The sequence below is a fragment of the Thalassophryne amazonica genome, chromosome 18, assembly GCF_902500255.1.
Source record: "Thalassophryne amazonica chromosome 18, fThaAma1.1, whole genome shotgun sequence".
Classification (NCBI taxonomy): Eukaryota; Metazoa; Chordata; class Actinopteri; order Batrachoidiformes; family Batrachoididae; genus Thalassophryne; species Thalassophryne amazonica.
This window is the reverse complement of record NC_047120.1, coordinates 71394202-71407184: the sequence shown is the minus strand read 5'-3', so window position 1 is coordinate 71407184 and position 12983 is coordinate 71394202. Positions and strand designations below refer to the sequence as shown.

General features: G+C 41.9%; 1 protein-coding gene across 1 annotated transcript in view; it reads left to right on the top strand.

The window, feature by feature from the left end:
• cacna1g (calcium channel, voltage-dependent, T type, alpha 1G subunit) overlaps nucleotides 1-12983 on the top strand; it is a 518682-nt gene that overhangs the window by 157304 nt on the left and 348395 nt on the right. Inside the window, 1 exon segment of the mRNA XM_034194509.1 lies at nucleotides 6658-6769. Coding sequence (XP_034050400.1) covers nucleotides 6658-6769 — 112 coding nt within the window.

The window sequence follows — 12983 nt, the reverse complement described above, 5'->3', positions numbered from 1 at the left end:
CTTAACTGCTTGGCCACCACTGCTGTCATTTATTATTTTATTATTGGAGTTTATTTTGTTTAGTGTTTTTACCCTAACGCTGTGAAATACATGGATAAGCGCAGGCACTAATGGACCTCGGGGCCCAGATGTCTTTTTTTGTCCTTCTTCTGTTTCCCTTTGTGCACGTAGCACAGTGGGATAAGGACTTTGGCTCCCAATATGTAGACCTAAATTCCCATTTACACGGCCTGTCTGTCGTACTTATTCTGCTTTGTCCCATTCCACCCAGCTGAAAATGGAAGTAACCTGTGTCGGATTAGCGTCCTGTCCAGGGGACTTCCTGGACTTTCACCAGCTTCACACTACTATGGAATAATAAACGCTGGCACCTGGGCCACAACAGGACTTCCTTCTCCGAGCTGCAGTAAAACATTATATTTCAGGCACTTGGTCTGTGGACAGGGTTTGAAGTGCTTCAGTGAAACCTGTCTGCCCAAAGGCACAAACCAGAGTTCACAGCACCTTCAGAAATGCTTCCTTGCATTGTCAGTGGTAATAAGGGCTGAAGTACTGTGTTTTTGTGCGTCTGTCTGCATCACATTGACACATTGAGTTCTCTCTCCGACAGCTGATCTGAAATGTCAGTGATTCAGTAATCTGTCTGTTCCTTTTACTAAAGGTGTTTGTTGCCTTTGAAAGCTTCTATAAAAGCTGTGTGTGTGTGTGTGTGTGTGTGTGTGTGTGTGAGAAGCTGCAGACGTGTCTGTGTAGGGAGGGGCGGGCACTATATGTGACTGGCCAATCACAGAGCATGAAGACAGTCAGTTAGCCATTGAGATATTGATGAGTTTTATTCGTATCATGCTCATGCTTGTCAAAAATGCTTTATCCATACCGGATACTCATCTGAAACGTGTATCCGGCTCAACCCTAGTGATAACTTGGGGGGATTTTTATTTTCACCAAATTTTAACAGAACATCCCAAATGAATTTTTCTTGGACAGGGATAGGGTTAGGGCCGATCAGCATAAAATTCATTTGTTGCACTTTAATGCGCGCTTTCAGCAGCCGTTGCATAGCACGTTCTTCAGCAGGAACCAGGAAGAGCATTTAACACCTGATGAAGATCACATGACCAGGGAGATTTGTATGTGAAGTCAGTCAGAAAGACGATGGCATCAATCTGAACATCTGGCAACTAAAGGAATGAACAAATAATTACATTAACTAACATTTGTAAGGGTAAAAGCAATTTGTTCAGTCTGATTTGTAGACGCAGAACTGTTTTTTTTTTTAACTCATAAGCAAAAAGGTATATTTTATGTTAAATTAGAGTTAACAGTATTGCTGTTGGGTTGAACTCTTGTATTCATACTTATTTCCAATGTAAGCATGTGGCATTTGTGTAAACACACACCAGTAGAGAGAGAGAAAGCTGAATATATTAAAAATTCTTTTGAGTCAAATTGAGGTCATGTTACTGCTCACTCAGCTCCACAAACCTTTGAAGTTGGTGAAAACATGTGAAATAAATCATTTTTGGGACAGAATGTGCTGTTCTATTCCCTCGTTGCTAATCACTCAGTCATGGTCCCTCTTTGTCCAACTCTTCAAACTGCAACCCGTTTGTTTCGACCCATCGTTACCCGAGAAAAACAGCCGTGCTCGAAAACACAGGACGGAACGCTATTTAAACTAATAGTTTACTGCATTTACGGGCTTTGATCCCAGTTATAGAGTTTATAGCACCCATCTCTGCTTTTATTGTAACTGTAGGAAGTTTTGATATATGACGTCTTCGTCGTCATCTTCTCGATAAATGTTGGAAGAGCAGTTGTTGTTGCAGTTTATTACTGAGTGATTTTGAAGATAGAATTACAATAGCTACACTGTGCAAACTGTGGAGTCACAAACAACCAGTTTGTGTAATATATCTGTGCAAGGACCCCAAGGCAGAGAACAACTAAAGACAGGAAAAAAAAAGGAAAAAACAAAACTGATTTATAGTCAACACAATAAACAGTCAGAAATAGCAGACAAGAAGAAGGTTCAAAAACAGGGAGCTTCACCGTTAGGACCTTTTTAGGGGAATCAGAAGAGAAATTCAAAGACCAGGCAGAGTCCAGTAATCAGAAAATCTCAGATCAACAAGGTCCAAGACAGCAGGTGAAAAAGAGGATTCCAGAATGGAAATGTGGAATCAAACGCACAGTGACAAGAAATGTGAGAGAGCAGGGTGGAAGCCAATACAATCTGGCAACAAGGAGACATTCTAACACCGTCTCAATGATGACCTGAAAGTTCATAAGAAAAAAATACACTGATTGGCCACTTTATTAGGTACACCTGTTCAATTGTTAAAACACAAATAGATAATCAGCCAATCACATGGCAGCAACTCAATGCATTTAGTCATCATAGACGTGGTGAAAATGACTTGGTGAAGTTCAAACTGAGCATCAGAATGAGGGAAGAAAGAGGATTTAAGTGACTTTGAATGTGGTGTGGTTGTTGGTACCAGATGGGCTGGTCGGAGTATTTCACAAACTGCTAATTCACTGGGATTAACACCAACAACCATCTCTGGGGTTCACAGAGAATGGTTCAAAAAAGAGAAGATAACCAGTGAGCAGCAGTTGTGTGGACGAAAACACCTTGTTGATGTCAGAGGATGATGGACAGACTGGTTGAATGGGCGATTGTGTGATGTCATCATGTCAATATGGACCAACATCTCTGAGGAATGTTTCCAACAGCTTGTTGAATCTATGACATGAAGAATTAAGGCAGTTCTGAAGACAAAAGAGAGTTGAACCTGGTACTAGCAAGGTGTACCTAATAAAGTGGCCCGTGAGTGTAATTCTGTTTGGATCTTAAATGTATTGATCATAGACCTCCAACAAAGTTTTTTTAAGGAGCAGCACTTTATTTTGCTGTTATTCTAATTGCCGCTGCCCAATCCTGCCACTGTCAACAATCATCTTCCAAATCTTTAAGCACCACCTGGGGCCTGAGGGAGCGGGTTTTTGTTTTCTTTTTGATGATCCTCCTCGCCACACTGACTGAGCTTTTTAATTGCTTCCCTTTGGACAACTGTACATCCTCTAGCTGTGCGTATGATCCCGTACTTACAGGACCACCATCCTGATGCAACACTCATTATCCGACTGATGCCATTGTGCTTCCTTGTTTTCACAGACTCAAACATCCCTCCAGGCTGCATCTTTTATTTAGTGCAGCTGCTCAGCGCCGCATTGGCACGACCGCTGTGCGCGCCACTCAGGTCGAAAACAATACCCCGTAGAAGGCAAGGCTTTGATTTGCAGTCACTGGCTCCTCATCACACATTCAAACAAACGAACAAACAAAAAACCAGCTTATGCAGTGTGACATCACTCTGCGGCAAAAACGAACTGGTCACAGATTTAATGTTACGCAGCCATGAAAAGGTGAGGGTGGAAGTGCGACGTTCTTATGACTTTTTGTTGGTTTTCTAGAATCTGTTGTGGTGTTACCGTGAGTCGCCGTACGGGTTGCCGCAGACTTTACACCGAGCGCCCTCTGGTGGCCATTTTTGGCTGATGAAAATATCGATGAGCTCAATACAAATACGTGTAATTTGGTCGCTTTCCAAATTCTCGTCAGTAAAGTCAGTTTAATGTACAACTGTTCATTTCAGCTCAGCTTGGTGTATAAATCTCTTTGTTCCAGGAAGTGCACAGTAAAATCACCAGTGTAAAACTAACACTGACAGTGTTAAATTAACACTGGTGATTTTACTGTGTGAGATCCGTCAGCTGGCTGTTAGCAGCAAACTAGAGACAAAACAAAACCAGCTGATTTCAGTAGACGATCAATGCCGCCTGAGCTTTTCATCAGGCCGCCAGTTGCAGAAATACAAATTCTTGCCTTCAGATTTTCAGATATAAAACACATCTGCAGGTTTAAACCATGAAGTGCAGTTGCTAAATCAGTCGTTCCCAGATGAAAGGATGAAAGCAGAATACATTATACACTTGCAAGCAAGCTAATTTTCAAGCTAGGTGCAGACTAGGAAGCTAATACAGCTTGTAGTTGCTTTGTTGCTACTCAGATACAGTATTTGTAGTTTAATAACTGATTGTAACCTGTATTTATTTATTTTTGACAGAGTTTACCTTTCAGTTGGGTAGAATTTTATAACAGATTATATGTGCTAGCTAGTATAATGGCTACCTCCATTCTGTTAGCTTAGAGCAACTTAAAAATTAGCAGAATCAAGGCAGCTTCTGTTTGGCCACTGGGGCAAATTGGAGTAACATGTCACTAAAAATGAAAAAACATAAATTACTCCACGTTGTGATAGCAGTGGACAATGTAGCTTATCCCACACTTCCCTAACCTCAGCCAAGTCCCCTAACTCTTCCTGGGAGATCTTGAGGCATTCCCAAGCCTGCTGGGATTCATAATCTCTCCAGCTTGTCCTGGGTCCTTCTCCCAGTTGGACACATGTGGAAGACCTTTGTTGGGAGATGACCAGGCAGAAAACCATCTCAACTGGCTCCTTTTTGATGTGAAGTAGCAGCGGCTCTACTCAAGAGTCCCTCCCGAACATTAGATCTTCTCACCCTGTACCCGGGTGTAAGTCCAGATACCCGACAGAGGAACCTCATTTCCGCCTCTTGTATCTGTGACTCTGTTCTTTCAGTCATTCCCTCACATTCATGATGATATTGAGGACGGGAGCGTAAATCGAGTCTCACCCTCTGACTCAGCTCTTTGTTCATTGCAGCCCTCCGGTACAGCATCAGCAGAACGACATCACTGACAGAATATGTGTATAAACATATCTTTAATGTTGCAGTGTCTTTCTCATATTTGAGTTTGTTTTGGAAGTTTAGAATTGAGGATGAAAATCTTTGTCTCGCCTTTGAACTGGACTGTGTCCTTCCTTACACAGTATATCTGTGAGACTTCATTTAGATGTTTGTCTCCAGAAAGTTCTCTCCATCAGGTCAAAATGACCTCTTGTAGAAGCAAAATAATCCAGTCCTCTAATACATCTTTCTTAATTCACCCCATAAAGTTCCAGAGTAACAAAAAAAGATCCTTTAAGACAAATATGTGACTCTGTTGTCTTTGATGGTCCCTCATCTCCTCCTCTGCTTCTCACTGCTTTTAGTAGATTTTCTTCCCGTATAACTGAAAAAATCAGAGCTTTCGTGATGTTGTTCATTCTGCACACACTTGCTGTCGCGGCCCAGGTGCATCATGGGTCGGCGCGATGAATGAGAAAGTGGCAGCTAATGTGATAAAAGACGGACAGGTCCTTTGTTGTCAAAGTCCTTCATGTGCACTTTTTTCACAGATGAAAAATCCAGTTTCTGCTTTTAGATCACACACACACACACACACACACACACACACACACACACACACACACACACACACACACACACACACACACACACACACACACACACACACACACACACACACACTTTGATGGTAAATGTTTCTTTTTTTTTTGATGTTGTAGCATTTGTCAACTCTATCAATCTGCATTTACTGCCGTGATGTTGGTTTATTCTGGGTTTAGGCTTTTTACAGATTGGGGTCATGTAGTTCTACCATAAAGACACAGGAGACAAGAAAAAGTTAAAGATTTTAATCTGTAGCCATAATGTACAGCAGGCGTGCCCAAGTTCGGTCCTCGAGATCTACCTTCCTGACACTTTTAGTTGTTTCCCTGCTCCAACACACCTGAATCCAATGAAAGGCTCATTAAAAGCCTGCTAACGAGTCTTTGGATTCAGGTGTGTTGGAGCAGGGAGACAACTAAGAGTGTCAGGAAGGTAGATCTCGAGGACTGAACTTGGGCACCCCTGATGTACAGAATGTTGGGACAGTCTTTGGAGGAGGTCCCTGTCATGATGTTGTAGGGGCACTTGGACTGTGGACACTGCCATCAAAAGAAGGCAGGGGGAGTCCACTTGCAGGTGTCAGATAGGAAGGGACTGGTGGCAGTCAGGTGGAGGAGGTAGTGTCAACGTCAGCGACTGCAAACAGCAGATAGGTGAGTTCGAAATGATATTTTTTAAAATAAAGTGCACATTTTGTATTGACCATAAGATCATGAGTGAAAGCAGAACCAGTCACTTCTCATTCTAGATAACAGCTGTTATTGATTAGGTGAATTGGAATGTCAGATTAATATCAGAGTCTTCCTGGTAGAACGTACACAACACTACATTCCTGGCAGGCCTTTGATCAAGTTGAGCTAGCTTTTTATTGGCTGAGCACCTCAGTCCCAGCAGGATTGTGAGCTTTGACTGAGGTTCTTTTGGAGGATAGTTTGACTCTGTGGTCACACTGACACACTGGTTAACTTCCTCTACCTGCTGGTGCCATTTTTTTTTTTTTTTTTTTTTGATTGTTCTCAACTCACAAAATCAAAACATTTTCCTGACAAACTTTCAGAACAGACATGAGTGAACTCGCTTTCTGAATGTGACTTTAAATGTGCATCACTTTGTTTTCTTTGTTTTGCATAATGAGGTCACTGGACACGGCCTCAGCTCTAGAGTTTTGTTGTTTTGTTTATGTTTTTTTGTCTTTGTAACTGTTGCAGGTTTACAGTAAAAAGTTGTTGTAATTATCTGTTTGTGTTGTGTTCCTTAACCTTTGACCTCTACCTGGTTCGAGCGAGCGTCCATGTTGGTGATCCTGCTGAACTGTGTGACACTGGGCATGTTTCATCCCTGCGAGGACATTGTCTGTGACTCTGAGAGGTGCAAGATCCTTCAGGTAAGACCTCCTCTGTCAGTGCCGTCCTAATGTCCTGAACGTCTGAGAGACAGACCGTCTTAAATTAAACACACTTCAAACAATAAGCCACCACCAAAAACCCTTTTTCATCTGAACCTTTTAGGACTTTGCATTAATATGTTATATAAAGTAAGATAGGGAACTTCAGATCCTTATGCTGATGAGCGGCGAAGACTGTGACAAAAATCTTGTTAAAAGTTCAGAATATGTGTATATTTCTCTTCATCATGAGTCAACTTTTTTAATTGGAGATGTACACCTGTCACACCTCGACCATTTACCCAGCGTACCCCAATCTCATTACGTCTAATAAGTTATGGGTAAGTAAAGAGCACATTGAAGCATCCTGATATACATCGTAATACAGCAAGTACGTCGAACAATTTTGGGCATGTACAATATTTTCAACGTATGACAGTGTGTCCCGCATACGCGGCCCATAAGTTGGAGGTAAGTTATGCGATTGTTGACACAAGTTTCTTGTTAGTTACTCATAAGTCGTAATACATCCACTGATTGGCTGAAAGCTGCAGTCCTCATGTAAACAGTTCAGACTGTTTAAACCATTCACACCTGGAGTAAATACAAAGTCTTAATCTGACCTGTTATGTCATTTCAGTCGGATTCATCATCACAGCCTGACGAGAACGTTTCCACATAAAGCCTCCTGATTTAGAAAACGTCTGAAAATACTTTAGTTCTTTGTCGTAGCTGAAGAAACGTAGCGTTTTTAACGACGTTCTGTGTTTTGTGCGTTTCTCAGTCTGAACCAAAGAACACCAGCACTTTGTGCCACATCAAGAAAATTAACTTGAGTCACAGCGACTCATTCATTTACGTCAGCGTTTATTACAGACATCAGACGACTCTTCAGCGTTCTGCATGCCATGAAAATAAATCCCAGGATCCACCAAAACAGGAAATAAAATAAAAATGTTAAATTACTCTGTTTTGCCTCTGTGTGGAGAAGAGATGCTGCGCAACAGTGTACGTGCTCTCAATGACGTACTCGCCAATATTTAAGTGTTCCACCTGCCAAACAGTTGCGTGTTTTGTTTTAATCCTTTAAATTACATGTTGTATTTAACTGTGTAAAAAATAAATAAATTGAAATAAGTTTCTCTAATTAATAGTTTTTAGAACATCAAATGTGAAACTTTCAATTTAGCAATTTTAAGTTGCTCAGACTGAACCCGTCACTTTGATGAAACTTGGTCCTGACATGGAATAAATGGGGACGGATCAATAATCCTTCAGTTCGTTGGTCCTACGGTTACAGGAAGTGGAAGTTTGGACTTCCATCGGATGTTGGCATCTGGCGCTTACACGCTGACCTGACTTTACTGTACCTGCAATATCTTGACTCATGTTTGTCTCCACAGATAACTTAAGTTTTGTCTTGGCTAAAACTCACTCTTGATTTGTCCCCTGTGAGCCAACAGAATCTCATCTTTGGTGATATTGTATTTGTAATTTGTTTGTATTTGTCCCAGTGACCCAGAAATTGGAATGCATTCATGATGTCGCGCATCATCATCATCATCATCATTACGTCTGTGTTTTAGTCACGAGACAGTACTTCAATATAGTACTGGGTACCGTACGTCCATTCAATATCATGTGCATGTATCTTAAACTGTCCCCCAAACAGGATTTATTTCCTTAGGGTCCTGTCCCACTGGCGTTTAGGAGGATTTGCGTATGGATTGCGCACAAAATTGGCCCATATTCGCCAAACATCCGCAATATCTGTGTAACATGCCTGTATGAGTCGGCCGTCATCCGAACACGCCCGTGATCATCCGCAGAGGCACGCATGTCCACAGCCAGGATTTTTGAGCTGCTCAAAAATCTGGATGCGGATAACATCCGCTTCACATACTCCATATATACTCAATTCATACACAATGTATACTCACTCTATGCACTGTATATCTGCCGTTAACCGCTGATATCCGCAACTGACGGGGATTTGCGGCTTGACAGTAGACTGGGACAGTGTGTACAACAGATATATATCGTGCCCATCATGTCCACATCACAAACTAAAATATGTTGTAGCGAATGCAGACAAACTGGCCACAAATAAAGCGTTTTTATTACATCTGCTGTGCAGCTGATTTGCGGACAATCTGTGAATGCATAACAAACACGTCACGTAAACCCAAAGTACTATATTTGGCAGAAAGCGACATACCTGCCAGTCAGTGCCGGTTCGGCTGTGTAGATCCACAAAGACGTAATAGCTGCGATCCAGGACTTTTATTTTACACCAACAAAAGGAAGAGTTGCTGTTTACCCACAACTCAAGCTGATGTCTGTTTTCTGACAATCTCAAAAAAAAAAAAAAACACCGTCTCACACCCCGAGTGACTTCCCCCCTCCCGCTCCCCAAACTCATGAACAGTTAACCCTCGCATGACAAAATAAACATTAACTCTGTGATCAACTTGTCCAAGTCCAGTAAATGCTCCAGAGGCTGTATTGCTGGTGTGAATAGTGATGCCGACGGCCTGAGTGCGCTTCTTTTATGACCGCAATGCAGATGCCGTGCGTTTAGAGTTTTGGCCGCTAACGTTTGACAGTCAGCAGGACTTTACTGAAGATCAAGCTGAGCAGTTTTTGATTATCAGAGTGCTAGAATTAGAATAATTTTGCTCTTCTCTGGACACTTCAACTATGGCTGTATTTCTGTGAAATTTCAACTGGACACTTGTTTTTGTAAGTAATTTTCTCTCACTGGGACACATGACGGCGTAAACCACAAACAGCAGACGTGTCAGAAGAAGGTTGAGGCCTGAAAAAAGTCAGTGTTGGAAAGAAGCAAGTACTTTATTCCAGCCAGCGCGTGCACGGACTCTACGAGTCATGTACAAATACAATCAAATCTGTGAGACGAGTAAAAGCAAATAAATAAATGTGACGGAGAAACGGTGTTTTCCAGCAGATCTGGCCTTTGCTGCTCGCTCAATTATGTGATCACAGATGGAAATAAACAGCAGCCTTGTGCAGAGGCAGTCCCGTTAATTTACAGAAAGCCTCTAACCTCACAAATACAGTCAGAAAAGGATTAGGACTGTTGTTTTTCTCCAAACGCTGGCCATAATGGGCTCTGCTTCCATGTGGGAACTGAGGGAAGTGACTTACAATAAAATAGATGTTATCTTGCATCATTTGTTTTCAGATAACACACATCTTAAGGGCTTCCAAAAAGATGGAATCACAGCAATTTCACTTCCAATTTCTGTTTAATGACTCTGCAATTTCATCCTGAAATAGCACATCATTAAAGTGTCAGTCTGTGGTATTTAGTGCCATCTAGTGGTGAGGGTACAGATTGCATAATGGAATCACTGGTAACCATTTAGTTTCCTGTTTGTGCGTCTTTGTCGTCTTTGCACGAGAAGCAACATGTCTGATCTTTCATTTAGTGAGAACGAGGCTTCTGAAACTTGTTAGCCTGCATTAGCAACCAGTAGATGGCGTAAAGTGCACAGCCCCTAAAGGGTCTTTAAGAATTAAACGTGAGGAAAAAAAACCTTGTACAGTGCAATTTGTTGCCCCTGCATGATTTTTCACTGGAGACCGTTCATGCACCCATCCACCCCCCCCCCCCCCCCCCGCATAATTTGTCACCCCTTGATTAAAAAATATCACCCCTGCAATTTTAGGAGTGACATTTTCTGCAAGCACTCGCGACACAAATTGTCATCTCTTTGTTGGGAAAGTAAAATTCAGCAATTAATAAAAAGTTGTTATGGCTGGAGTGACATGGAACAGTACAACTATCGGAATCTTTGTGAGAAGGTGGACGTCGGTGCTGACGGCATGGATTGTCATCCGTGGACACACGCTGGACTCAGTTTCAGAGACGTGCACATGCGGCACAAATTGTCGCTTCACTGACATTTTATGTCAAGTGGCAACAATTTGCTTAGGGAGGGAGGGATGATTCACCGGCAGAGACGGGCACAGGATATACTTTTGTGAGATCTCATGATAGTTTTTGTGAGACGAGCTATCCAGAGTGCAGTAACTGAAATTAAAGATGATGTAAAAATACTTTAAAAAAGTAACTGAGTGATCATTTAGATTAAAAGTTTATATACAGGCTACAAGTGAACCATGATATCACAGAAAATGAAAGCAGTCTTTACGTTAATAGAGCATGAGGTCCAACCGAGGGCAAGTGGAGCCTTTGCTCGTGAGCCCAAAGGGACGTACGCGACATCAACCTCGTGGCTTGTGAGATCTCACAAAAGTGTATCCAGTGCCTGTCACTTACATGTTTTTTCATCCACCTTTTTCTTTTTCATGTCCCTTTAAGGATTCCGTAGTACAGTGGAGCAACCACTGACTCCTCTTCTTTTTTCTTCAGTCTTCTGGTCGCGCTCTAACATCACTATACATAAGCTCTGTGGAATAACCCTGTAACAACGCAAACGGTAAGCAGCCATTTGGTTGGCCAAGATGGTGGCCACTATGGGGTAACATATGAAGGGTTCATTGTGAAAAACACCTCCCTTCTTTATAGCAGGAGGTAATTAAACACTAATAGACAGTTATGAATCTTATATCCCATTTCTGCTTTTAAAACGTATGTAGTCATTTTTGGGTGTTGCTAATGCAAAGACATTTTTTGAAACTTCTCCTTGCATGCGGCGTAGATGAGAGTAACAGAATGAAGAGAGAAGGAGGCAAAGGAGGTGGTGGAGGAGGAGGTTTGCTGTTGCTAAGCAGACCGAGCTTCCCTCACCCAACTCACACGTGTGATTTTATGCATCAGACCTCCTCTGCAGCATGGAGTCGAGAGGTTAATGCTTCCTCTTTAACTCCTGTGTTTCAATCCCCCCGAGGTCTCCGACCATCCGTATGTAAAGGCGCCGTAAAGGAGCGTAAGCGGCACTCTTGTAGGTGTTCAGGTGTCCCTGATCTGCACCATCTAGAACATGGAGAGGAGAGATCAGAGATATGATGATGTCAGCAGATACATTCACATTAGAGTCACAACCACATCTGAGTCCATCGTTTAGACGGACGCCAACATGGAAACGGAGACGAACCGCAGCCACAAAATCCTTCTTGAGGAAACACTGCGGTGATGTTTTATCTCCAGTTGCAGACAAATCTGTCAAAGTGGCACTTTTCAGAACTTTGAATGTTTGACTAAAATGTGCTTGAACAACACTTTGTCTTGTTTGTGTTTCTTTAATTTGCTACATCACTGTGAGAAACCTTTTGGGACCCTGTGTGGTTTTTCCCAGTGATCGTATGGTTGCAGTGGAACCCACTAGTGAGTTCCTGCTCAGCAGCACTACACTGCAATTCAGGAATCAAACCCAGTGATACGTGAACCCGCTGTACCGACTGACATACAGCAAGAGTTTTATCAAAGTTCAGCGACAGTCCTGCTTCTGTTCTCCCCAAGTCAGAAAATGTTGGGACGACATGAAAACTGCAAATGTGGATCCCCAGCAGTGATTCTTACATTTACTTTGACATCTGTGTGACTCCATGAACTCAAGATACCTCACATTTTTGTAGTCAACTTTATTTAATTTGTTTATCCGTTCCTGCATTTTCAACCTGCAACACATTCCAAAAATGGTTGGGACGTGACAATTTATGCCTAGAAAAACCATAAAGAGAAATAATGGTGATGTTATTTCAAACAGGTGATTGTAATCTTGATTTGATACTAAAGAAGTATCCACTAAAGTTTTTGAGGAAAAATCTTGGACAGAAGATCTGCATGATGTCAACAAATGCATGAGAAATTATTGAAATGTTTAAAACCAATGTTCTTCAAAGAAAGATGGGAAAGAAATTTCTACCTCAGCAGTGCAGAATATCATTGAATGATTCAAGGAATCTGGTGGAATTTCTGTGAATAATCGGCAAGAGCGCAAGCCAAAGCAGAACCTCTGATCTCTGATCCCTCAGATGCATCAATTCAAGTCATTCATCAATAGCTGATATCACCACATTGGCAAGGGATTGGTTTGGGAAATCTTTGTGAACCTCTACAGTATGGAGTTACAGTCACAAATGCCACTTAAAACTTTACTGTACAAAATAGAACTCATATTAACTTTGTCCTGAAGTGGCACTGAGGTCTCTGGGCTCAGAGATGTCTTGGTTGAACTGTCAGACAGTGGAAACGTGCACTGTGGTCAGACGATACAGTATTCCA